Source organism: Colletotrichum lupini, chromosome 1 (assembly GCF_023278565.1).
Source record: "Colletotrichum lupini chromosome 1, complete sequence".
Classification (NCBI taxonomy): domain Eukaryota; kingdom Fungi; phylum Ascomycota; class Sordariomycetes; order Glomerellales; family Glomerellaceae; genus Colletotrichum; species Colletotrichum lupini.
The window spans coordinates 808,935-833,170 of record NC_064672.1 but is presented as its reverse complement, the minus strand read 5'-3'; the positions used below and the strand labels follow the sequence as shown (position 1 = coordinate 833,170).

At 52.8% G+C, this 24,236-nt stretch overlaps 9 protein-coding genes across 9 annotated transcripts; 6 read left to right on the top strand and 3 right to left on the bottom strand.

Annotated features, from left to right (window-relative positions):
• Positions 1–60: 60 nt before the first annotated feature.
• Positions 61–2,748, top strand: CLUP02_00267 (glycosyl hydrolase family 3; the record flags this gene model as incomplete). The annotated part of the gene is made up of 7 exons (XM_049279319.1): positions 61–412; positions 478–721; positions 775–1,075; positions 1,125–1,205; positions 1,260–1,601; positions 1,663–2,292; positions 2,371–2,748. The coding sequence occupies 7 exons, from the start codon at positions 61–63 to the stop codon at positions 2,746–2,748; spliced, it is 2,328 nt and encodes a 775-aa protein (XP_049135276.1).
• A 3,456-nt stretch (positions 2,749–6,204) lies between these two features.
• Positions 6,205–6,417, top strand: CLUP02_00266 (uncharacterized protein; the record flags this gene model as incomplete). Its single annotated transcript, XM_049279318.1, has 1 exon — positions 6,205–6,417. One exon carries the CDS (start codon positions 6,205–6,207, stop codon positions 6,415–6,417), a length of 213 nt encoding a protein of 70 aa, XP_049135275.1.
• Positions 6,418–7,668: 1,251 nt separating this feature from the next.
• CLUP02_00265 (ZIP Zinc transporter) lies at positions 7,669–10,494 on the bottom strand (the record flags this gene model as incomplete). The annotated part of the gene is made up of 11 exons (XM_049279317.1): positions 7,669–7,761; positions 7,831–7,847; positions 7,903–8,030; positions 8,079–8,968; positions 9,022–9,131; positions 9,197–9,223; positions 9,284–9,406; positions 9,543–9,610; positions 9,717–9,782; positions 9,868–9,992; positions 10,054–10,494. The coding sequence occupies 11 exons, from the start codon at positions 10,492–10,494 to the stop codon at positions 7,669–7,671; spliced, it is 2,088 nt and encodes a 695-aa protein (XP_049135274.1).
• A 730-nt stretch (positions 10,495–11,224) lies between these two features.
• On the top strand, positions 11,225–12,646 carry CLUP02_00264 (uncharacterized protein; the record flags this gene model as incomplete). Its single annotated transcript, XM_049279316.1, has 8 exons — positions 11,225–11,329; positions 11,393–11,441; positions 11,511–11,517; positions 11,580–11,940; positions 12,016–12,106; positions 12,166–12,272; positions 12,321–12,385; positions 12,466–12,646. The coding sequence occupies 8 exons, from the start codon at positions 11,225–11,227 to the stop codon at positions 12,644–12,646; spliced, it is 966 nt and encodes a 321-aa protein (XP_049135273.1).
• A 150-nt stretch (positions 12,647–12,796) lies between these two features.
• CLUP02_00263 (cation efflux family protein) lies at positions 12,797–15,086 on the top strand (the record flags this gene model as incomplete). Its single annotated transcript, XM_049279315.1, has 9 exons — positions 12,797–12,842; positions 13,121–13,692; positions 13,753–13,779; positions 13,845–13,922; positions 13,989–14,063; positions 14,129–14,284; positions 14,361–14,609; positions 14,683–14,800; positions 14,887–15,086. 9 exons carry the CDS (start codon positions 12,797–12,799, stop codon positions 15,084–15,086), a joined length of 1,521 nt encoding a protein of 506 aa, XP_049135272.1.
• A 1,680-nt stretch (positions 15,087–16,766) lies between these two features.
• CLUP02_00262 (uncharacterized protein) lies at positions 16,767–18,722 on the top strand (the record flags this gene model as incomplete). Its single annotated transcript, XM_049279314.1, has 6 exons — positions 16,767–16,823; positions 16,913–17,013; positions 17,156–17,326; positions 17,396–17,984; positions 18,051–18,590; positions 18,654–18,722. 6 exons carry the CDS (start codon positions 16,767–16,769, stop codon positions 18,720–18,722), a joined length of 1,527 nt encoding a protein of 508 aa, XP_049135271.1.
• A 1,017-nt stretch (positions 18,723–19,739) lies between these two features.
• Positions 19,740–20,374, bottom strand: CLUP02_00261 (transferase hexapeptide domain-containing protein; the record flags this gene model as incomplete). The annotated part of the gene is made up of 2 exons (XM_049279313.1): positions 19,740–19,931; positions 19,985–20,374. 2 exons carry the CDS (start codon positions 20,372–20,374, stop codon positions 19,740–19,742), a joined length of 582 nt encoding a protein of 193 aa, XP_049135270.1.
• A 40-nt stretch (positions 20,375–20,414) lies between these two features.
• Positions 20,415–20,727, bottom strand: CLUP02_00260 (uncharacterized protein; the record flags this gene model as incomplete). The annotated part of the gene is made up of 2 exons (XM_049279312.1): positions 20,415–20,613; positions 20,702–20,727. 2 exons carry the CDS (start codon positions 20,725–20,727, stop codon positions 20,415–20,417), a joined length of 225 nt encoding a protein of 74 aa, XP_049135269.1.
• Positions 20,728–20,757: 30 nt separating this feature from the next.
• CLUP02_00259 (NADH oxidoreductase) lies at positions 20,758–24,133 on the top strand (the record flags this gene model as incomplete). The annotated part of the gene is made up of 6 exons (XM_049279311.1): positions 20,758–21,030; positions 21,123–22,110; positions 22,167–22,335; positions 22,730–22,870; positions 22,963–23,030; positions 23,220–24,133. The coding sequence occupies 6 exons, from the start codon at positions 20,758–20,760 to the stop codon at positions 24,131–24,133; spliced, it is 2,553 nt and encodes an 850-aa protein (XP_049135268.1).
• Between the last annotated feature and the right edge of the window lie 103 nt (positions 24,134–24,236).

The following is a 24,236-nucleotide window of genomic DNA, read 5'->3' as shown; positions in this document are numbered from 1 at the left end:
TAGCCGAACGTCACCCCAGCCAGTGTTCCATTGACTCGGAAACCCGGATCGCGGAACATCATGAAGTTCTCTCTGACTTTCGCCTCGCTGCTGGTCGCGGCCGTCTCCGCCCAGAACGGCACATTCCCCAATGGCACTTCGCCCCTTTACAAGAACCCGAATGCCCCCATTGACGATAGAGTCTCTGACCTGTTGAAGCGCATGACCATCCAGGAGAAGACGGCTCAACTACTCCAAGCCGACATTCGTGACTACCTCAACCTGACCGATGGCCGCTTCAACCAAAGCGGTCTGACCTGGGCCGCCGAGAACAGAGCCAACTCCATCTGGACCGGTCTCTACTCCAATGTGTCCACCATTTCCTACGGAGCAAAGGTCGCTCAGGACTACCTGGTGAACAACACCACTCTGGGTGAGATCTCTTCCTTGATTCAGTTGGGTCCAAGTAGAACTGTGATGCTGAGACCGACTCTCTAGGCATTCCGGCTTTCATCCAGAGCGAGGGTATCCACGGCTTCCTTGCCCTCAACGCCACCATCTTCAACTCGCCCATTGCCCACGGTTGCTCTTGGAACCCGGAGCTGGTAGAGAAGATGGCCAAGGTCATCGCTGTCGAGTCCAAGGCTCTCGGCGTCAACCAGATCTTCGCCCCCGTAGTTGACTTGGCTCGCGAACTGAGATTCGGCCGTGTCGAAGAGACCTACGGCGAGGATCCATTCTTGTATGATGGTACTCCTAAAGGACATCACCAAGTCGTAAGCTAACTCAGACCAGGGTCGGCGAGTACGGCTACCACTACACCAAGGGTCTCCAGGAGAACGGCGTGTGCGCCATGGTCAAGCACTTTGCCGCCTTTGCTTCCCCCGAGCAGGGTGTCAACACGGCTCCCGTCCACGGCGGTCCCAGAGAGCTTCGCACCACCTACCTCCCCGCCTTCAAGCGCGCCATCTTTGACGCCGACGCCTGGAGCATTATGTCTTCGTACAACGCCTATGACGGTGTCCCCACGGTCGCAGACCACCACCTGCTGACTGAGATCTTGCGCGAGGAGTGGGGTTACGAGTACTATGTTATCGTAAGTTGTTGACTTTACACCGGACACTGAATGTAACTAACACTTTCAGTCCGATGCTGGCGGTACCGCTCGTCTTTCCAACGCCTTCTTTGTCTGCGGAGAGACCGATGATGCTTGCATCACCCTCAACGTACGTACCTCTCTTTAGCTCCCTAGTACAACACCCTGCTCACCAGTCTTTCAGTCTCTCCCTGCCGGTAACGATGTCGAGATGGGTGGCGGACGCTACAGCTTCCAGTACATCCCCGAGCTCATCGCCAACGGCACTCTGCCCGAGGACGTCGTCGACACGGCCGTCTCCCGCGTTCTCCGCGCAAAGTTCAAGTCGGGCATCTTTGAACACCCGTACACCGGCGTCCCCGACGACGAGGTCTTCAACTACCTCAACACAGAGGAGCACCGCAAGATCGCCCGCGACCTCGACGCCGAGAGCATTATCCTGCTTGAGAACCACAACGAGACCCTGCCCCTGAAGAAGGACGCTCACGTCGCCGTTATCGGCCCCATGGCCCACGGATTGGTCAACGTAAGTTTTTGTGCAGCTTTATACGATAAGGCCTTTCCCATGCTAACAATATATCACGCAGTACGGCGACTACGTCATCCACACCGCAATGGAACGCGGCGTCACCCCCCTCGACGGCATCAAGGCCGCCAGCTCCGGAACAGTAACCTACGCAAAGGGCGCCGAGCGCTGGTCCAACGACGAGTCCGGCTTCCCCGAGGCCGTCGCCGCTGCCTCGGCCGCCGACGTCGCCGTCGTCGTCGTGGGCACCTGGTCCCGCGACCAGGACGAGCTCTGGGCCGGCCTCAACGCCACCACGGGCGAGCACATTGACGTCCACGACTTCAAGCTCGTCGGCGCCATGGGTCGCCTCGTCAAAGCCGTCATCGACACGGGCAAGCCCACTGTCGTCGTCTTCAGCTCCGGAAAGCCTATTACCGAGCCCTGGATCTCGGACGAGGCTGGCGCGCTGGTGCAGATGTTCTACCAGGGAGAGGAGGGCGGTCACGCGCTGGCGGATATCCTGTACGGAAACGTGAACCCTTCTGGCAAGCTTTCCGTCGCGTTCCCGCATGATGTCGGTACCACGCCTGTGTACTACGATTATCTCAACTCCGCCCGGTCCTGGCCCAACCCGGGTAAGGAGTACGCCAACGGGACCTTGGTCTTTGGCAGCAACTACGTCTTGTCGACTCCTCTGCCCTTGTACGAAGTAAGAACACATCCAACAGCTCCTTTTTTTTTTTCCCTCTCCTTCTTGACAGTCTTTCTAACCCAAATCCAACCACAGTTCGGCTACGGTCTCTCCTACAGCACCTTCGACTACCACGACATCTCCGTCTCCGCCTCCACCGTCTCCCCCACCGACACCGTCACCCTTAGCGTGCAGGTGACCAACAACTCGACCCGCGACGGCGCAGAGGTCGTCCAGGTCTACGTCAAGGACATGATCTCCTCCATCGTCGTGCCCAACAAGGAGCTGCGCGGCTTCTCCAAGGTCTTCATCAAGGCCGGCGAGACCGCTGATGTCTCGATTGACCTGCCCGTCTCCTCGTGGGGTTTGTGGGATAAGAAGCTGCAGTACGTCGTTGAGCCGGGCGATTTCACCGTCTTTGTCGGGTCTTCGAGCGATGATTTCCGCGGGAATGCGACTGTGACGGTTGTCTAAGGGGCTCGTCATTTGCAGTTCCCGAGGGCATTTTACGGTCAAGTTTTTCGACGGCAGTCGATGACCTAGGCCACCTTTGGCCGCTTTCTATGTACATATTGTGTAATGGATGAATGAAAAGATGACATATGGGGTTACTCAACGACAAGTTTGACGACCGACTAGCCTCCCACGTCGCCGAACAATGGTGAACTAGAGTACTCGCTCAGAAGACACTTAACAAGGCGCCAAACTATGTGACGAGTAGAGTTAATTCCAAGAAGAGCGTTACTGGTATTACTGTTTAATCCTAGGAACGGCCTGCCCAACTCTCTGCTTTCTAGTCTCGGCGATCCTCCCCGAAGCGTTTAGAAGTAAAATAACGGTAGAGCAGTCTCATCTCACCTGGGTTAGTTCTGTGTCATATTTGAAGGCAATAGCACAATAGGCCAAGGCTGTTGAACGAGCGCAAAGGATTTGTCTTCTTCAAAGTTGATGTCAAAGTTGATGCCTGAAAACTCAATGATCATGGTCTTGAAGTGTATTGCCCTCCTCTCTGCCACATCATCACATCCATTCAAAGTCGTCCAAACCTTCCATCTGCGAACTCGCTCTATGCAACGCCAATCGAACTTTGCAGATTAGGTCTGCTTCTGTCCAGTATAGACATTGAATTTTCAAAGGGGGAACTCTGGCAAGACGGAGCAGAAAGTTCCTAGAGCACAAGCCAACCTCTTTGGAGCTACTGAGCCAGATCATATCAACTGCTTGTTATCCCAGGGTAAGAAAAGCCGTGGCAGACACGTCACCGAACAGTTTGACACTCAGCCTATATCAGCAGCTCCACTCTCTCAGAAGCACTCGTTCTCATCTCTAGCTTCGGGAGCGAATTTCGTCTCGACTCATCTGCTCTCCTATCTCGACGAGTGTGATGATAGTACCTCACCCAAATGAGGCACGCCACGAACTTCCGCACCTGCCGACGAAAAACGTGTCATCTTGAACACTTCTGTGTCTCTCAAAGTAGACTTTACAAGACCTTTGGCAATCTTTTCCCATGGGGCAGCACAACCTAAAAAGCTATTTTAGAAAAAGAAAAAAGGCATGTTTGCCGACTGGTTGCCTGTCTACCAGATTCGGAAATCTCATCGCAAAAAAAAACCTCCAGCCCCGCCTCTTCATCTCAAGATTTCTCTTCTGTCTTGTGTCTTTGCTAAGAAAAGAAGAAGACGAAGAAGGAAATACCGAAAGGCCCCCTTCAGGCAAGTCTTGCCTGAAATTGCCACACACACACACACACACACACACACACACACACACTTCACACTCGCACACTCTCGCACGCACACCTCGAAGAAAAAATGACGGAATGCAACATCCTCCCACAGGCAAACCTTTCTGTCCTCTACTTGCTTAACAACGTCCATGCGGCCTCTCGACCTCCCGGTTCGAGTTTCTGTTTCGTTCCTCACACACCCCCCTCCCCCCTTCCCTCTGGTAACTAGCTGATGGTCGGTGCAGAACAAGAGGTAGCAGGTCTTCCATCTTCCCAGGTTTCTCGTCTTGTCAGATGCCCGTCAAATCAGCACATCATCACACCACACCATCACTGCCACGCACCAACCCTCTGTAGCCTCCGATCTCTGTGTCACCAGCCCGAGCCTTCTGCCTGGACGGGGGATGGTTGGCCGGATCTCTGGCTCGAACACCGGATGAAAATCTTCCTTTCGGAAGGCCAGCCATATACCACAGTAACTGAGGTACTATACCGTTGCATCCGGCACGACTTGGTCGTCGTAAGCCGCATGACATTTTGTCTTTTGGTACTACATGAAATGCAACCCCCTTTTTGCTCGAATTGTATTTGTCGTCAACTTTTGCTTCTTTGGAATAATTATCTTATATGTTTTGTACAGGTAATATGTCGTTACGAACGGTTTCCGTGCTCATCGGGCGATTATCATACACGTGCCAAGACTTTTTCGTATTTGTAAAAGCAAGTGCCCACCATCCATCCACCCATCTCACCGTCGTTTTCTGATACACACACCCTTCAGCCTGCCTGCCTCCCTTTTGCCTCGTGACGAGTTGCCCGTCTTTTGTTTTCTCATTCTCTGGCGCGCTCGACTCGAAACCTTCGAACCTCGATCCTGGCACAAAGGGAAGCGGGGGCGGGGGGTGGCCTAGGTAGGAGGTCATAGTCATCCCGCAGACAGCCCTCAAACCGCCCGAAGGAAACCGAATAACGGATGTAGGATAGATGCACGGTCTTGGTCAGTCATTGGGATTTTCCCATTATTTCCGTCGTTTTTTCCCTCACTTCTTTACTTATTCTCCATTTCTTCTCATAGACAGAAACGTTTCGCTCGCCCCATTTGACGTACTAGTCACATACTTTCATGTGTGTGGGGAGAGAGTTGTGCACGATGCGTATTGTGGCCATGCTTAGAGACAGGTGAATCCTTGGCAAACTCCGGATTCCCGCTTCATCCTTCCAAACAAGCACCCGAAAAGCATCTCATAAGCTTTTCATCTTCCATGAGGTTAACCTCAGAATCGGGCACTCGTATAAGATTAGATCCCTTTTTTAGCAAGGCCAAAAAAAAAGTGACGCCTGCCAAGCAAAGCCAATCTCACGTTTTCCCCTCCTCTTTTTATCCTTTCTTACATAGCCCTCTGTAAAGTTAGGTATCCCCAGATCGTCGGAAAACCTTCCTAGGCTTCTCATCACGAGACTACTGCACACATACCTTCTTTGCATAACGCCTCTCGGGACGTTTTTATTTTCTGTTCTTCATAAAGGATCAAAAAGGTTCAAGCCGCGGTGCATTCGGCCGCCGGCGAGTGCCTGCAGTAGTCTGTGCCTCTGCAGGTAATGCAGGTATGCACCTAAGGCAAGCCACAGCGTAAGGCAAGATCTGCAGAGATGCGGTATGCGCACCTCAAGGCAAGAAGCAAAGCGTGCATGAGAAGAGACAACAAGAAACAACGACTCAAAACTTCTAGAACCGCAACCACCACCCGTCCATCGTCATCGTGACCTTACCTTGCCTGATAAGCGCTCGCCGCTTTCCTTGTGCGCCGCATACTTCCGCAGTGCAGTCTGCAGCAGCGCAGCGCAGCCAAACCTCAAACCCAACCAACGTTCCCCCCCTTTCCCCCATTCATCCGTCCGCATGTAACCCAACTCTCTGTGCCCCCCCCCCCCGGCCCTACACTACACCTCCTTCTTTTCGTCTGGAGTTTTGAGCCTCCCCTCCGCCGCCTCAGATGTCTGTCTGGGGTTCATATTAATAGCTTCACCAGTGACACCATCCCCCCTCTGAACCCCCGCTACCTCGGCCATCCTCGACAACCCTCCCATGTCCAACTCTAGGGTGCCTGCCTACCTGCCTTGCAACATCATCCACAACAGCAGCAACCAACACCCAACAGCAGAAGAAGAATCATCATCAACGATCCCATGGAGTGCGAAGCATGCCCCTTGCAGTAGTCGCGCGGGAAGCCCGGCCCTGCACGCATGCATGCATCACCAAACCCTCACCCTCACAGGAATGCACCACTGCACACAAACACGCCTTTCCGCTTTCCCTCTTCCCTTTCCTCCCCCAGCCCTTGCCTTGCCTTTCAACAATGCAGCAATCCTCCGGCCCGTGTAATAACCTTATACAGAACATGGTTAAAACATAACACCCCAGGTCCCTCCCCCCTCTCTCTGACATCTTTGATATGCAGGGACAGGCGGCGGCAGGTCACGTCCACGGTCTAAAGACACAGAGAAACAAAAAAAGAAGAGAGGCAGAGAAGCGTAAAACAACGTACCTACACGTAAAGCAAGAAAAGGAAAAATGACCACGAAAAAAAAAAAAGGCAAGGCTGGTTTCGTTTCCAAGGTCAGCCGTGTCTAGCAGCCTGGCATCCCACACCGCCCATGCAAACATGGTTGCATCACGGGTCATGCCTGGCACACACTAAACTTCGGCAACCCTTTCTCAACGTCGCCTTTCGTCTCTTGGTCTCTTGGTACTTCTCTTGAGCTTGCCCAGTCTTCTTCTTTTCGTTTCCGCTATCTGCTTCTGTTGTGAAGCTGCTTGGCATCTTGTCTTTTCTTCCCCGTTTCTCTCTCGCTCTCTATTTCTCGATCCCTCCTCCTCCTTATCGACACGCGCTGTTACCAGTACTGCTTTATTTCAGACGCCAATAAGCCTGGGTAAGAAAGTCTAATCGAGCTCTTGTTCGGCTACTTAATCCCTTTCGTCTGTCTCTTCCGTCTTCATCTGTCTTCTCCAAGTCTGCAAAGGCCCAATATTTACACGGGGCTGTAGATCGTCTCTCATGGTATGATCGGAGACGGGCTTTGATGGGTCCGTAAGCCATGGTGTGACCGCTTAGAAATCCATGGCTGGAGGAAACGATCGAATTAGATAGGCACAGGGGACAGCGTTCGGACTGACAATGTTATAAAGATGTTGTAATATTTGATGCAGTCTAGTAATGTAATGCCCGACCCTTTCGGGCAACCCTATCGTACAAGTGCCCTCCACGTCTTTTCTCATAAGACTCGTGATATGTTGTATGCCCATAATTTATCATTAGTTTTAACACCTTTGTAATGCTCAATGTAGACTTTCCCAGAAAAAGTAAAATCTCCCAAACAATATTGCCTGTTGCCAGTATGCACTCGCTGTGCCTTGCGTGCCAGACAAGTTCTTGACAACGCACGCCACATCACTACTATTGTACAAAATCCCTGGCTACAAATGGTGCTGGGAATAGCGATGGCAAGAAAAAAAACGAATGTGGTAGATTTTGTGAGAGTTGCTGTTGATAGGTAGTTAGAAACAGTCCGTCTCCTCACGACCCGTGAGACAAAATCCGGCGCAGCATTTGAAAGATAACGAGCGTTCATCTCTGCTATCAAAGTCCTGTCGAGTTCGGAGTTCATCGGCTGAAGTTAGCCTCGGCGTTCCGGCGAGCCGTGTAAACTGATTGCGTGACTGGCCCGGACTGGGTGTTTTGTGCCCTCGCGTGAGACTGATCGAGGAGTGTGGAGGAAGTTTGCTTCCTGGGGGTATCGGTAAGGACTTAGGCGAAGATACCGACAATTGACATGCCCGCAGCTAGTAGTATGTCAGTGGTGTTTACATGCAAAAATGTTTCACGGATATTACTAACCTCCGGCGAGAACGTAGCAAAAGGCAGTAATCTTTTGCTTGTTGGAAAGAAGGCGGTTGGCCTCCTCTGAGAGGAAATCTTCGGCCAAAAGATCGACGAGAGCAGCGTAGAGCAGCAAGCCAGAGGATCTAAGTCACATTAGCCGAGGTTTATTACGAACGGACTGAACAACTCACATGGCGTTGAATACACCGACGATGATGAGACCGAACGCACTGTCGGGATCGTAACTGCTGCGGGTGAGAAGTCCGATGGCCTGTCCGATGGGGGCTGTGGTGCCAAAAGCGACGACTAATACCCAGGGGCGAATGCTGCCCTTGGGGTACGGCACAGCGGCAATACGGGAACCGAGACCAAGACCCTCAAACATTTGGTGGAACAGGATAGCGACGAGCAGAATGATGAAACCATCAATAGTGATGGAGATGGTCATGCCGACAAACACTGAGTGGAACAGGATACCACCTTCAAGCATGGTAATGTTGAGAGACATCTTGCGATACACAGCGGGGTCAACCTGTTGACCCTCGGCATCATAAAACGGATCTTCCTGCTTGACCTCCGTAACAGCAACCTGCGACGACGTCTGCTTCTCCTGGGTGGTTCGGATCATGTTCATCATCTCCATACGCTGGCGCACATACTGCTCGTAGAAAACGACGAACCAAGGCGGCATGTCAGAGTCGGACAAGTTGGTGTTGGCGGGTGGTGGCGCTCCATACACAGTCTCCGAGTAAGGCGCAGGGAAGCGTGACTTCTCGTCGTCGTACGCGCGCTGTGCGACTCGCTTCTCAAAGTCAATGCTGTCTGCCTCGGCATCGAAGCTGTTGCGGCCATAACGAGGAGGCCGGGCAGGCTGGACGGCTCCGTGACCGTGGTCGTGCATCACATCACCAGTAGGTCCTCCGTGGGAATGGCCGCCAATCTTGGCATTGATCCACATCTCGATACTGAACAGAATGAACATGGATCCCATCATGATGGCACCTGGAAGAGGTGGGTAGTCGTCGGTGAAGAGATCCGGGAGGCACGGGTTCATGAGATTGCCGAAGGCGGTGGGAAGCAGCTGTGCCGTGTTAGTTCTGTGCAACTAAATGAGCCAAAACAACCTACATGCACAAACGCCGTCGCGATGAGCACGCCTGTACCGAAATGCTTGCATGCGAAGAAGACCTTGGGAGGAACCTTCATCCACTTGACCTTCTTGGCCACAACTGGGAAGCCAGCGCCTGGAACGGTCTTGTTAGTACGTTGACCCGCGAAAGGACTCGTTTCGTTTGTTCATATCGCATACCAAAGATGGAAAAGGCCAAGACCAAAACTGCGCCAAGTTAGCCAAATTGATAAGACACCAGTGGAAAGTGTTTTGGGGCCAACTTACAAAGACCAGCAACGTGAAGGCCAACATCATACTCAGCCGATTGACCACCCTTCTTAGCGCCACACTGGGGCTTGGGCTCTTTCATTCCGTCCATCTTGATTACAAAAAATCTGGTATTTGTCGCTCAAAAGAGGATTGCTGCTTGATTGGCAATCCTGAAATAAAAGATAAGGAGGGTTCGAGAAGGAAAAAGGCAGCCAAATAATCCGGGGCCGCCTACTGACAAGGACTCATTCGTAAAGCGAAGGCAACTGAGAACAAGGGGACATGAGAAGCTGTCCCGCAGCTTCAGTTAGAGAACAGACGAAAATGCTGATCTGGCCCCGGCTGTCGTAGGTTTGAGAGCAAGGAAAACAAAAAAGGAGTGGAAACGAAGAGAAAGGAAAAAACGGAAGGAAGAAACGGGCGATAAAAGCATAGAACGACAACAGACGCTCTGATGATGGGCGAAAGGGAAATCTTGGTCAAAGTCTGGGCTCGACTCGCTTTAATATGCTTCCTATGACAGCCCGCGCAATGCAGCCCGTGTACAAGCGGGTAGGGAAAGAATAAACGTTGACATGGGACAGCGGTCCCTGTGCCACCCAGCCGATTCAGAAATAGAAGACGTTGCCAAGGATGAGGCAGCTGAGGGTTGAGCCTTGGTGGGTTCGTGATGGGGGGACGTGGCCTTAGCGTCCGCCTCGCGGGAAGCGGGAAGCGGGAGGACCTGAACGGGAACAAGGTTCACCGTGGGCAACAACCGTGTGTATCCGTATGGGGGCGAGGACGACGGCGGGAGCGGAAAGGTAGGCTAAGTCGACCGCGGTCAAGTCGAGTCGAGCAACTTGGTGCGGTGCGGCGTGCCTGAGACCCAACTTGTGTCTAGCATCGATGATCCCGGCCGCTGACCGGATCCGATGTTGTTTGTTATAGCATGATTTGCCGGAGGGAGTTGAGACGGGAAGTCTGAGAGCCCGGCTCGACCTGACGGATAAGAAACAAGTTGTATGGGACCTGATGATGGGGTTGGATGGCGTGGATGCTACTCTGTCTCTGTAGGTGTAAGTAAGCGGTGGTGGCTGATCCAACCTTTCGTCTCGACTCGGCACAGCTTCAGATCCGTCGCGCTTGGCAAATAGGACTGATAATGGTTGATGATGGGCAATATCCCAAACGAGACGACAGTCGATCTTCCATCGGGTCATTGCCAAGCGCGCGAAGGGGTCCATATGGACCATATGGACGTGGGGTGCGCGTCAAAATGGGGCGCCGGCATTTGTAAAATTTGGGTTGTGTGAAACGGGAGCCTCCCGGGGTCTGGCGCCAGGGTTGCCAGTCGGAAAATTCTTAACTCGATTTGACTCTTGGTGTCTAGGGAGGCTTCCCGGGAAGCCCACGAAGAAGAAGCGCGGGGGAGGCTTGACTGGAGGCGCGGAGAGAGGGGAAACTTGGCGGGACAGGCACAAGCCGTCGAAAGCCAAGAGAGTAGCCAAGAGCACTGACACACTTGTCCCCTTTTCCCACGGCAGTGGATGGCATTCTGTCGTTGATTTTGGCTTGGCTGCGGTTGCTTGGCTGCGATTCTGCAGAGAAGGGTTAGCCAAGCTGTCTTTGGTGGTTTAGCAGGCTTGGTAGCACGGGGTTGATGGGTGACTGGTTGAGTGAGTGACTGACTGGAGGCTCCATCTGCCCTTGCTGGGTTCTGCTTCTAGTCGGCTTCTGCTTCTTCTCCGCTTCTTCTTGCCGGGGCTTTTCTGGGTCTACTCCTCGAGTGTCTCACGTGCAGAGTTTCCTATATCGGACAAACATCTGAGGGCAAGTTTTGCCTAACAACTCGCAGCCCACCGCGACAATCGCAGTCGGGGCTTAGTCGGAGGCTGATGTGTATACTCCATAGTGAGAACTGAGAGGTGAGAGAGAGAGGGCGTGACGAATGACTCTCTGGAATGGGCTCACAAGATGGGATGGGATGACATCCTGGCGCCGAGAAGTCGTCAACAGATCTGCACCATGAGTTTCCAGGCAGGGCTAGTAAAACTTGGGGGAGCCAAGCAGCCAAGGGACGTGATGGAAAAGAGGAGCCGTCGGTGTCTGAGATGGACAAGAAGAGACAAGAGATGAGGCCAGTTGAGAGACAGGAGACAGGGCCCGCGTGTTGTTGCTGTTGAAGGCGACGGTAAGAAAGCAAAGCTATAGTATCCGAGCGTGAACCGATAGTTGAGCCGGCACGAGTTGGTGATGTGAGAGAGTGGGTGAGTGGTCACCGGTCACCGAGGTGTATGTGTGTGTGTGTGTGTGTGTGTGTGTGTGGAAGTGAAGTTGAAAGAGAGAAGTTGGAGACGAAGAAAAGCGGGGATGTTGGGTCTTGGAGTCGTTCATTCTTGCTCCGGATTGAAACAAACATGCAAGTTGTTCCGAGCGCTCAGCTCTCGCCTTCCAAACTCTGCCCGAGTCTTTCTGAAGTGGTGCCGAAGTATCGAAAGTCTCGCGAAGTCTCACCGTCTGTGGGAGGGCCAAGGGAGGCAGTCAGAGGAGAGGGCGAGAGCCAACAGTTGGCTTTGGATTACGCTACAGCTACTACTCGCTGCTACTTTGCCCAAAACTCTGTAACAGCCCCAAACTCTTGGCAGAAGGACTCGTCGCTTCCTGTTGCGGTGCACCCACGCGGCTCCTGGGTCTGCCGTCGTGCGTGAAACACGGCCCCTGGCCAATCGGCGCCGCATTCACTGTGCCCTGTGCCAGTGTCGTAGTCGTGTACCTCGTGTACCAATGTACCTGTAAGTCGTAACTCGGACCTTTCCTTGATCATCCTGACATACTCCCATCCCGCAACCTGCTTCTGTTGGTCAGCTATGCATCACTTTGAACGACATAATCATTGCTTCTGAACATCCTCGCAGGGTCACCTCTGTCATTCTTCCCTCCGAGACTCCAAGCTAGACTCCAAATGACCTTTGACTCTCTCGACTCCGCCTGCCGACTGCGTATGCCTCCCTCGCTTGCACTTGTAAGTCAAACCGGCACGAGTTGTCTCTGACAAGGAAGACACAAATAGCTGCCCCCTGATTCCCTGAACATCAACACCTCGTGCGCCATCATCACCACTCTACTGGCGGAACGGTGGAGTTGAAATGGCAAGAAACGAGCGGGAAAGCCTCCTGTACACGCACCACATCTCAAATCTTGCCGTCATTGTCCAGGGTGCTTTTTGTTTCCCCCTCTCAATCTCAACGTTCTAGCCCGTTCAACATGTGCGCATTGAAGGGGGCAGGGCCGCCGGGAAGCTTGCAAGAGCTTACTGATGATGATAATCAACGAAATAAGGGGCCGCTTCTGCAGCCCGGCTCCCTCCCCCCGGACTTTGCGGAGAGGCGGGCATGATATCAGGAACAGTACTACGTATCCGTACAGGATGCCATCTACTCTCTTTTAATATACGACTACCAGTCTCAAAATCGACTTCACTATTGTACTATTCTTTCTACTTTCCCATCTCACCCAAGAACCAACCCAGCTCAATAGTTCCCAAAAATGCAAACTCCACGCGAGTCTCAGGACGGCGTCCAACCATCATCTAGTACGTGGGTTTCGGCTCTGTCTCTTTTTTTTTTCCTGGCCACACCCCTTCCCACCCCTTCCCGCTATGCTCTCCTTCGCCTCACCTATCCTATCTTTCCACTTTGCTGGCTGGTTCATCACATCCTCGCAGAGATGTGCGACTGCTGCTCGCATCGGATTTCCCTGCCGCCGGTCCTGCTCTGTGACCACTGACCACCAACAACCGTGGTGGCCACTGCTTCACTTCATCCCACTCTTTCACACGTCGACCAGTCCCCGCTGACCATTGTGCTTCAGTCGCCTCAGCTCGAGGCAACTCTGTCGGTCATTCGGAAAGTAATTCGAAGGCTGAAGCGAACAAGGAACACAATGAACACCTAAAGGACAACGCAGACATCATCTCACCGGTTCAGCCATCTGGCACGGACGACAAAGCTGTGACTGAAGGGCTCTTCGTGTCGACTTCGAACGACACAGCAGCCAACAAGAGCGACGTCGTCAGAACTTCCTCCAAGAGAGGCGGCGGCGACGGCCCGTACTCCAACGTCGACGCCACGGACGCTTCTACCGTCGACACTTATCGGCCGGACCCCTACGACTTTGGTCGACACCGTCGTGACAATGTCTCCAAGAAGCAGATGAAGATTGAGCATCCCAAGGGCAACAAGAGGAAACTAAAGAAATTCTACAACCGACAGAATGAGCTCATTGACCAATTCCTCGGTGCCGAGGATGAAGAGAGACAGCAGGTTGCTGAAGACGCGCGAATGGGTCCCAAGATCAAGTTCGCCGTCAACGCCTCCTTCACAGTCAACTTTTGCCTATTCGTCATTCAGCTCTACGCCGCCGTCTCAACTGGGTCTCTGTCGGTAAGATGGGCAGCCAAGTCCCTGTGCTCACGGACTCCTATTGACTCGTGAATTCTCCAGCTTTTTGCCACTGCAGCCGACGCATTTGTTAGTCAATCATTTTCTGAGTTGCGGCATCATTAGAGGAGTTGAGTTGACCAAGAAATGCCCAGATGGATCTGGTCTCATCCTTTGTGATGCTCATCACCTCAAGGATGGCGGCGCGGCCGAGCGTTTACAAGTACCCGGTGGTGAGTTATCACCCTTGGCAATTGAATTCCAAAGCAGGGTCTGACAGACTGGGGATGAAATAATAGGGACGAACCAGGATTGAGACGATTGGCATCATCTTATTCTGCGCTCTCATGACAACCGTTGCCATTCAACTTCTGGTAAGTTTCTCGCCAAGTGACGTATGACTTGGTAGTTTGAGATGGCTGATCCGGGGGCGCAACAGGTCGAGTCAGGCCGCTCACTTGGCGAGGGCAAGCGGGCCTCTGAACAACTGCACATTGTCCCCATCGTTATCGTTGGTGTGGCCATCTTTGCCAAGGCCTCCCTGATGATCTACTGCTTCGCCTACCGGAAATTCCCTTCAGTGCATGTGTTTTTTGTATGTTGCTTAACCTTCCCCCCGGGGCGGCTTGTCTGTTCGGACGACGCCTGTTGCTAATAATAGCCTTCCGTAGATCGACCACCGCAATGACATTGTGGTCAACAGCTTCGGCCTGATCATGTCCGTCGTGGGAGACCGCTTCGTGTGGTACTTGGATCCCATTGGCGCCATCTGCATTGCGCTGCTCATCTTGTTCTCCTGGGTGTCCAACGCCTTTGAGCAGGTGTGGTTGCTCGTCGGCAAGTCGGCGCCGAGAGACTTTGTCTCGAAGCTGATTTACATGGCCATGACCCACGATACTCGGATTCTCAAAGTTGACACTGTAAGAATATACCAAATTGAGAGAGCGAGAGACATATATGCGTGAGAAATGGCCCCTCTGACTCCACGAGCAGTGCCGCGCGTATCACGCAGGACAAAATTACTACGTGGAGATTGACATCGTCATGGATGAGACGACGCCCCTGAGAATCTCGCACGACGTTGCTCAGGAACTGCAGAGAAAGGTCGAAGGTAAAGTACTCTCTTTCCTTTAGCGATGAGATTTGATGGAAGGACAGAAGGGAGCTTGATTTTGCTGACTTTTTGGACGCTGCTAGGTTTGTCTGATGTCGAAAGAGCCTTCGTCCATGTCGACTACAGCGAGGTTCACGATCCTCATGAGGAGCACAAGCCGCTGTACGAGAGACTCTCAAAGAAGCCCCAGAAGAGGACGCTCAAGGACATCCTGTTGAGGACGAAGAAGGAGACGGCAGACGTCACGGAGACTGAAATCTCGAGCGGGCGAAACTCTGCATGACGGGGATGGAGGGATAGACGATGGAGAAGAAGGGAAAATATAGGGAAAAGGCGTGAGCAATACTAAGGATATGATGAAAAATATGCGGGAAATGTAGGGACAAGAGTAAACTTGGCGTTTTAGAGACGGCAGGAATCGTATGAAGATAATCAGCTTTCTTATCAATCTGCTTTCTCCCACGATGTCGTTGCAGCGAAGAGCGTTGCGTTGACTACCTAGTATCCTTGTTTCGACATGGGTAGAGGGGTCCCGTACACCTTGCGGGAACGGACGGGATGGGGAAGAACAGCGGGGAAACAGCATCTCTGAGCCACAAAAGATGTCCAATAGACTTACTGGGCTGGCGGCTTTGGCGGGACATGAAACCGAGATGGGCACGGCAAACGATGTTTCCCTGAGAGGGAATAGAGACGACACAGGGTATCCGGGCATGCTAGGAAGCAAAAACGTAAGAGCAATGTAATGGCGCGACGGCAACGAGGCAGCTTGCGAATCGCAACTGCGCAAGGGTTCACTGTTCATGCCTGGTGACTCTCATGTTGTCTGGAGGGCTTGCTTTGCTGCGACGGTGATGAGCGCTATTCCGATGTGGCTGTTAACTTGAGAGTGCCGAGAGCGAGGCAGTGTAAGTGATGGCTGTCACTTGTGCCACTTGGCGGTTTTGCTGACTGCACTTGGCGGTCTTGAGGGTTGGCATCGTGTCAGTGGCTTTTACAAGCTGGACCGAGCTTCTCTTTTATCTCGACTTTTTGGGGGGATCGCCAAGTGGAAGTTGGACGACAAGAGCTTGGCGGCTGAAGCAGCATGAGACGACACAGCCAAGCCCAGTTTTTGACAATGTCGTAGTCTTGCGACTTCTTGTACGTTGTCACCCGGGGTGTCGAAGGCTTGGCTACGCGCCTTGCTGTGCTTTTCCCCCATCGACCCCGGTCTTGGCTTGGTGGAGGATAAGGGGGATGCCGAATCATGGATGGATCATGGGTTGCGGACGAGAATGGAAGGAAGAAAGAGGGAAAGCCTACGGAGAAGATCGGAGGGGACTGTCACTGTGACCGGAGGAGCGGTGGGACAGGCGGGGACGTGCGTGTTGACGTGTTTGCGTGGCTTTCTTGTCAGGAAGGGGTCTCTTTTCGTGTTCCATGTCCCGGTCTCGAGATCCACATCACCGACGACCCACGGAATGTTGTTGTGTTGTTACGTCTTCCGCGGGGCCTTCGGCCGCCGGGAGTGTTGGGGGTTCGAAGATGTTGGTGCGTTGCTGTTGCTTGAGGGGAATATTCCCGGACTGTTCTTCGATGCAAGAGCATGAGTCTTTATTATACTGAGTAACTGATTGTGAAAAAGAGGGAACGCTCTTTGTTGAGTCCATGTAAGCAGAGATGCAAGAAGAAGAATTGTACTTCAACAGGATCTGGGCGATACAAATGCGTCTCAGCAGCGGGCTGGAATCATCATGTCCACGACCAAAAATATAGACCAAAGAGGCATTGCCTTGTCTTTGCGTGGAACTGGTTCGTAAAAAGGTACAAACGGCCATGAGACGCCTTATGGACCACGGGTCTCATTGACCCCGGGATGAGATCAAGATGGTGAAGAATACGACAGTGTTCTATGCCACTGTGCCATCAAAGCCCCTATGCGTCCCGAATCATATACCTGGCTGAGTTACGTAGAATCAAAATGAGAGAGATCTATCAGTTGATCTTCCATGGAAACTCGGCTCCTCATCCCTATCCCGTGAGAACCTATGAAATTGATGCTTCATTCAAAGGCGCAGAAGCCCAAACATTGAGAAGATGGATTTGACCAAGTCTTGAAATCTGTAGTCAGTGCATTGTCTGAAAACCTTCTCCCAAGGACTAGAGATCCGAGGTAGATACAAACTTCTCAGGCATGTCAGAACGGTCGCCGGAACGAGGCGGTCGACGTTCTCATTTCGGTTCGGCCGTAGTCTCTCATTAAGATAGGCCCATCTAGGTAATCGCACAAGTTAGCCAAAGCCACTGCCTTGCCTCTCCTGTATGATGCTCCTTCTGGTGTGTTTAAACTTCTCGCAACAAAGTATGCAGGAAGGAGAGAGTGAAGTGGACTTACCACATCCCGCCAATGCTTGCCACGAGGCAGACTCTGTCTGAAAGGAAGGTCCTGGGATTGCGTTTACAGACTATTGACAGCTGCTTCTCATATTGCCTTCGGGTACCCAGGAAATCATTTTGTACTCTGACTGGAATCTTGCCACAGTTGAGTCACTCGCCTCTTTCCCCTTGGCTTCTCCCAACATGATTTTTGAATCATCATCATCACGATAGGAATTGGCGCGCAAAGGCATTATCAAATACCCGCAAAATTCTATCATCGAGACGAAGGCCACGACTCTTGCTGTCTGCTTCTATTCCTATTAAGATGCCCGACGACAACTGTTGGTACTTGGTACCTCAACCCACCCACGAAGACCTGCGTTCCGACAAAATCTACAGAAGTTGTACTGAAAGCCTGAGCAAGGGGTGCCTCGGTTTCCCTGGATATTTTCGCATCATATGCCTCTGGGGTGGAGAAGAAGTCTTCATTCGAGAAGAAGCGGCCCAAGGTCAAATGTTCAAGACCTGGCGCGAGAATAATCCGGTCGCGGTCGTCAACTTCCGCCAACGGGCCTCCAAAACTGGCTACTGGGATCCCATCAGAAATGATCTTGGACATACCATCTTCTATTACGGGCAATTCTTCCAGCGTGTCGACTTCAACAAGGCCTACGAGGTCTTTGCACGCAACCCTCAGCCTGAGTACGCCAAATCGCGGACTCTGTTCTGTTTAGGGGATCGGGCTGTGCCTGCAGAACCGTGGACGGCACACGTGGTCGGATTGGGAGAGGAACTCGATTTAGAGACTGTCGATTCAGCAGTCGACGACCGGCCCCCTGGTTTTGACTCGAACGCTTAGGAAACCTGCCAAACCACCATCAACGAGAATAATGCCACTGATGCTGTTCAACTTTTTAGCGACATCTACACCAATATCTTCAGGTACTCTAGAGGGACCATCGACGGTAACCAAGCCCTGTCCGCCGTCTGTCAAGCTTTCCGCCTCTTCCCGGACGCCGTAAAAGTCTTGAGGTCAAGTTTGAGTCCTCAGGGACAAGCCGATGCCTTCAGTGGTCCGCTGATCTTTCCCGCACCGGACTTCGAAAACGGATCCGTAGGCTGCCTTTCCGTTAAAGCTCTAAATTTCGGGAGAGCAGCGATCATAGCGCATCCTGCAGTATTGCACTTGATCGCCAGGTTTATTCATGTCTACTTCCTCAAGGGCGACGTCACTGACCGCTACCGTGGTAGCTTGTTTGAAATTGTTTGCTTTCTTCGTTTAGAACATATTCCATGTTATGACACGACCATCTCGACCAACGGCGACTCCTCTCGCCGTCCTCAAGTTTGTCTGCCGCCTGAGAGTTGGACTCACGGAATTGAGGAAATGAACAAGCGGGACAGTCAAAAGGACATCGACCGCCTTGTGGCTTTCTTTGAATCTTTTGAACGCTAGCCCCTCCATCGGATAGCATCGAAGATACTATAGGAGGCTTTCATCAAAGGACTCCCCTTGGTGCGAAGGATGAACAGGGCGATGGCTATCGCAACTAGCTGATGCTAGGGCAAGTATCATTTCGCCCTTACTTTACTACTGTTTTATGTATATGTGGTTTCAGCGATGCTGGAGACCTATGAATGAGAAGCAGCTCTGAACGTCGCGAGTTCATTCTAGCCCGTGTGCGTGCATTCTGTCGGTAACTACATGATAGTCTTGAATGAGCAAGGCCAGGTTAAACCATTTTCTTACAAGCTGTAAAGCTCTGTATCAGATAGTAGAAACCAGGAACACCCCCTGGCACCCCCACGCTATGGCTTCCCTTAGCCCTTCAAGCTGGCATAAAAAGTAATGCCAAGACCGGACTGGCTGAATTAGAAGTTGACAGATGTAAGGTAGTTACGGGAGGGCAGCTTGATCCTCCATGGCGATGTTGTTGTCTGGCAAGGATTGTCGTGCGGCTCCTCTCCATCTCATTCCTGCCACTAGGCTAATCTTTCCAGTCTTTACGAGGAGTGAATCATCTCTAGATATCGACAAGAAATTGGCCGCGTATTCGAGGGGCTTCTGAGATGTAGAGGCCCCGAATAGACCTCGATCGGTCTACTCTTGTCATTTTTTCTTTTTCTTCTTTAGCTTTGTAGCTACCATGTGTAACATATCCGGACAATGCTTCCGTATTTATGGAGAGATTCAAGGTAGCCAATCTCATGGTTCTGGTCAAAATGATCAATCCACATTCATTTTGTTGCGTTCATTAGCAGAGGAAGAGAGGTGGCTATTCTAGAGGAAAGACACAAAAGAAAAAAGGCAAAAGTTCAACACTCGAACTGGCGAGGTTCGAGTGTCTATGAAAGCGCTCGTTGGCATCTATTTCTACCAATTGTATACCGCTCGGCTACTGCGGGCGGTGACTTTTCCGATGGTCTTCGTACATATACCTGGCAAGCTTTCGTCGTGAATCCTTTATTCCCACGGATTTTGAATATGTTTACCACCCGGGGGAACGTCATCATTTGCATAACTTATCAATACTTCAGTCAAGCTGAATCATGGGGTATCATTTCTATTCCATTCTTAACTCAGCCATTTCTCGGCCTTATTGGGTATCAATCTTCTAAGCACATCAATCTGGCGCGCCTGCGCCTTATGTCTCAAATCTGCGACTCCTCGCCTATCCGTCCGTCTCTGCCCATTCGAGTAGACCACTGTGAAATCCGGGACCTTTTCGCCAGGCTTGATGACAGTCAAAGGCGAGATTGTGCAGTTCTGCAGCAGTTAGTTGGCCATCCCAGCTGGTCTGATGGAAAGATGGCACCAACCTTGCCAATGACAGCGCCATGTCCGATCCGAGATCGGACCCCAACTACCGTATCTGTTCCAATATCTGTGCCTCCGGATTCAATGGTGGCGCCAACCTCTACCGTCACGTAGTCTCCGAGCGAGATGCCTCCGCTGGCGTCGTCGTTACCAACTTTGCCGATATGAGCCCGCTCGTGGATGATGCACCTCCGACCGATGAGGATGCTGCCGTTCGTGGTCTCCAGCTTCGATCGTGGGTGCAATACGCTTTCCGACTGAATCGTGATTGAGTGTGTTCCGACGAGAATGGCGCTGTCGGCCACGGTAAGAGATGACGAGAAGCTAACGGGAGGTCGTGGGCCTTGATTGGAGACGGCGGGCAGCATAGAATGCCGCTTGTTAGACGACATTGTGGTACGTGTCCTGGATTGCTCCGACCCAATGCAAATCCTAGCCGAATGATGTAAGGTGCATTATCGGTGACGCCTGTAACGATTCCAGGCTCGAATAGGAGCCCGAGATGCGGCGCGCAACGGTGTTAGTGATGGGATAGCTCGCCGTGGGGCAGTAGAGTCCGACGTCGATTCTCTGGAGCGGCCCCAGCGCATAACCCCGGTTAATGCATCCGCGCTCCCACGTGACCGTTTCGCTGACTAAATGACCCGCATTGGCCAATCAACGCCAGTTGGAAATAAGCATCATCGATTTGGTGCAATTGAGCTGTGTTCCACGACCACGAATTCCTCCGATCGACAACCTCCATCCACCACCAAATACCCCCCCAACGCCCACGATGGCCACTCCACGGCGGTTGCCCGCGCAGGCCGCTCAGGCTGCGCGAAACTTTGCGACAGTACGAACCTACGGCGGACTCAAGGATCAGGACCGTATTTTCCAGAATCTTTACGGCCGGTTGCCCCCGACGCTGGCTTCCGCGAAGAAGTTGGGCGATTGGCACAAGACGAAGGAGATCATTCTCAAGGGACACGACTGGATCATCAGCGAGGTCAAGGCCTCTGGTCTCCGTGGACGTGGAGGTGCCGGTTTCCCTTCAGGATTGAAATGGGTAGGTTGCCACCTTGCGATTTTGCTGGACTATTGCCGCGGCAATCAAGTGAAGGGGCGGAACAACGGGCTAACGTAACGGCAATCGCGCAGTCATTCATGAACTTCAAGGACTGGGACAAGGACGACAAGCCGAGATATTTGGTCGTCAACGCCGATGAGGGCGAGCCCGGAACCTGCAAGGACCGCGAGATTATGCGAAAGGATCCCCACAAGCTTATCGAGGGCTGCCTCGTCGCCGGCAGAGCGATGAACGCCACCGCCGCCTACATTTACATCCGCGGCGAGTTCGTCCACGAAGCTGCCGTTCTCCAGAACGCCATCAACGAGGCATACAAGGATGGATTGATTGGCAAGAACGCCTGCAACTCTGGATACGACTTCGACGTCTTCATCCACCGTGGTGCCGGTGCCTACGTCTGCGGTGAGGAGACCTCCCTCATCGAGTCCCTCGAGGGAAAGCCCGGAAAGCCCCGTCTCAAGCCCCCTTTCCCCGCTGCTGTCGGTCTTTTCGGATGCCCTTCCACCGTCGCCAACGTCGAGACTATCGCTGTCGCCCCCACCATCTGCAGACGTGGTGGCAACTGGTTCGCCGGCTTTGGCCGTGAGCGTAACCAGGGCACCAAGCTCTTCTGCATTTCCGGTCACGTCAACAACCCCGTCACCGTCGAGGAGGAGATGTCGATACCCCTGCGCGAGCTTATCGACAAGCACTGCGGCGGTGTCCGTGGTGGCTGGGACAACCTTTTGGCCGTCATTCCCGGTGGCTCTTCCACCCCTATTCTTCCCAAGAGCATCTGCGACAACCAGCTTATGGACTTTGACGGTCTCAAGGACAGCCAGTCCGGTCTCGGTACTGCCGCCGTCATTGTCATGGACAAGAGCACCGACGTTGTCCGCGCCATTAGCCGTCTCTCCCACTTCTACGCCCACGAGTCCTGCGGTCAATGCACGCCCTGCAGAGAGGGTAGCAAGTGGACCGACCAGATCATGAAGCGTTTCGAGAAGGGCCAGGGCCGGCCACGCGAGATCGACATGCTTCAGGAGCTCACCAAGCAAGTTGAGGGTCACACTATTTGCGGTATGTATCTTCGTTCATGACGTCAATGATTCCCATTGCTAATAACTCCTATCTAGCTCTTGGCGAGGCTTTCGCCTGGCCCCTCCAGGGTCTTATTAGACATTTCCGCCCCGAGCTTGAGAAGAGAATGGAGGAGTACGCCGCGCTGAACGGCGGTGCTAACGCTCTGGGTGGTGGTTGGGAGCCGACTGCCCGGGCTCAGGGCAAGCTGGTTTCACCGGGACAGTAAAAGGCTGAAATTTTTTGCATGCTTGTAGACCGGCGCCCGAGGGCTTGTATATATTAGTAGTACATTAGCAGAGCCCTAAATGCGCTGGAGTTCATTTGTTCACGACTATTCAACTTGTACACACTGTTGCCCATGCTATTGCGATGACCTTAATTGGAGAAATGAGATGTCGGCAGAAAACCTTAACAATCAATCGACAAACTGAACCGGACCCATGGGTAGTTGAATCATGTATGAGAGTCTATGAATCATACACGTCAATTCTTCAAGCCACTCTATCGGCGTTAAGCCTCTAGAAATCTGTCCAATAAGGCCACTGTATTTCTCATCTCTTCATGCAAAGCCGCAAGCATGCCAGGGATCTTCCACTCGGCCCACACATCCGGACAGCTCGGGACTCGGCTGGCTGCACCACCGGCCAAAGAGACTCCTCCGAAGAACGGCGGGCGGGGGTTTCTGTAAACTACCGTCTCCGATTTCTTTGACCGCCCCCCGTCTACCCACGACAACTCCCTCGGCCGGTTGGAGATTGTGCTCCGTCTGTTCCTCGAGTATTCTTACTGGGATTTTTTAGTAGAACGCACTTAGGTTTTGTTTTGCTTTCTTGTTTATCTGTCCTTTAGCGGAGAAAGTTTCGCCGAGATGACTTCTTTCACTTTTGACCAGTTTGTCGCCTTTGGGTCTGACAGTGGTGAGTACTACCTCGACTGAGCACTCTCATACACTGCATATTTGAAACGTTGGGTTCGGCCTATCTTGATGCCTCAATTTCGCATCAATCACGATCTAAGATGACGATGCCTCTCACTCATCCCCACCACCCTGCTCACCGCCCACCCTCACAATCATGCTCATGAGAAGCTGACACACAAAACTCAAGCCGGCCTCGAACGCATCCTCCGTGGCCTCCAAGCCCTCACCGCAATCTTCTCAGCATACCCATCCCTCGTGGCCCTCGCCCTGCTAGACGCAGACCCACCATTCCTCGAAGCCCTCGGCCCGCTACGAGGCCACCTCAACCTCACGCGCCGCTTCATCCGCTTCTTCTGGTTCCTCAACTCGTTTGGCACGTCGTACAATCTTTTCACCTCCATCTCCTCGTCTCCATCTTCGCCAGCCAAGAAGAGCCAGGGCGTGGGTCTGGAGACCTGGCTCGACATCATCAAGTTCACCCTTCTCGGCCTCTACGGTGGCCTCGAGTCCCTCACCCTCCCGGAACTCCTCGGCGTCCCGCAGATCGCCTACTTTGGCGCCGAGCGCACGCGGGCGCTGAACGTCGAGGCGCAGCGGTTTTGGCTTCTTGCGTTGGCGGCGGGCGTCTTTGCGAATTTGACGAGGGTGCTCAAGGCTTTTGCGTACGCGCCAGTGCCGCAGCATGGGCATGGGTACGGCACGGGGGAAAAGCCGGTTGAGAAGAAGGCTGCCGTTGAGGGAGGTGCTGAGAAGGAAACTGCTGCTGCTGCTGCTGTTATCCCTGACGAAAAGAAAGGCGATGAGGGAGGAGAGGACGAGAAGCTTGATTGGGAGGCTGAACGTACTCGTCTCCGGGCTATTGTCATGAAGCGACGGGAGGATAGGAAGCGGTGGCAGAGGGAGGTCGCGGCCAAGGTCAAGAGCCTTGGGCGCAAGATCTTTTCCGACTCGTTGGATTGCCTTATTCCGGGCGTGATTCTGGGCTGGGTCAACGTTCAGCCGGGAACTGTTGGGATTGCCATGTTCATCACTACCATCTTGAGCAGTAGAGATATTTGGGATAGATGCGGTGCGACTGTTAGTCAGAGAAGGAGCTCCTAATGGGGACTTGAAATGGGATGCGATGATTGAAGTGTCCCTATTCTAGAGGCCCTGCATTTATATTTATATAGATTTAGAGATGGACATGGATTACGTCCTGCCT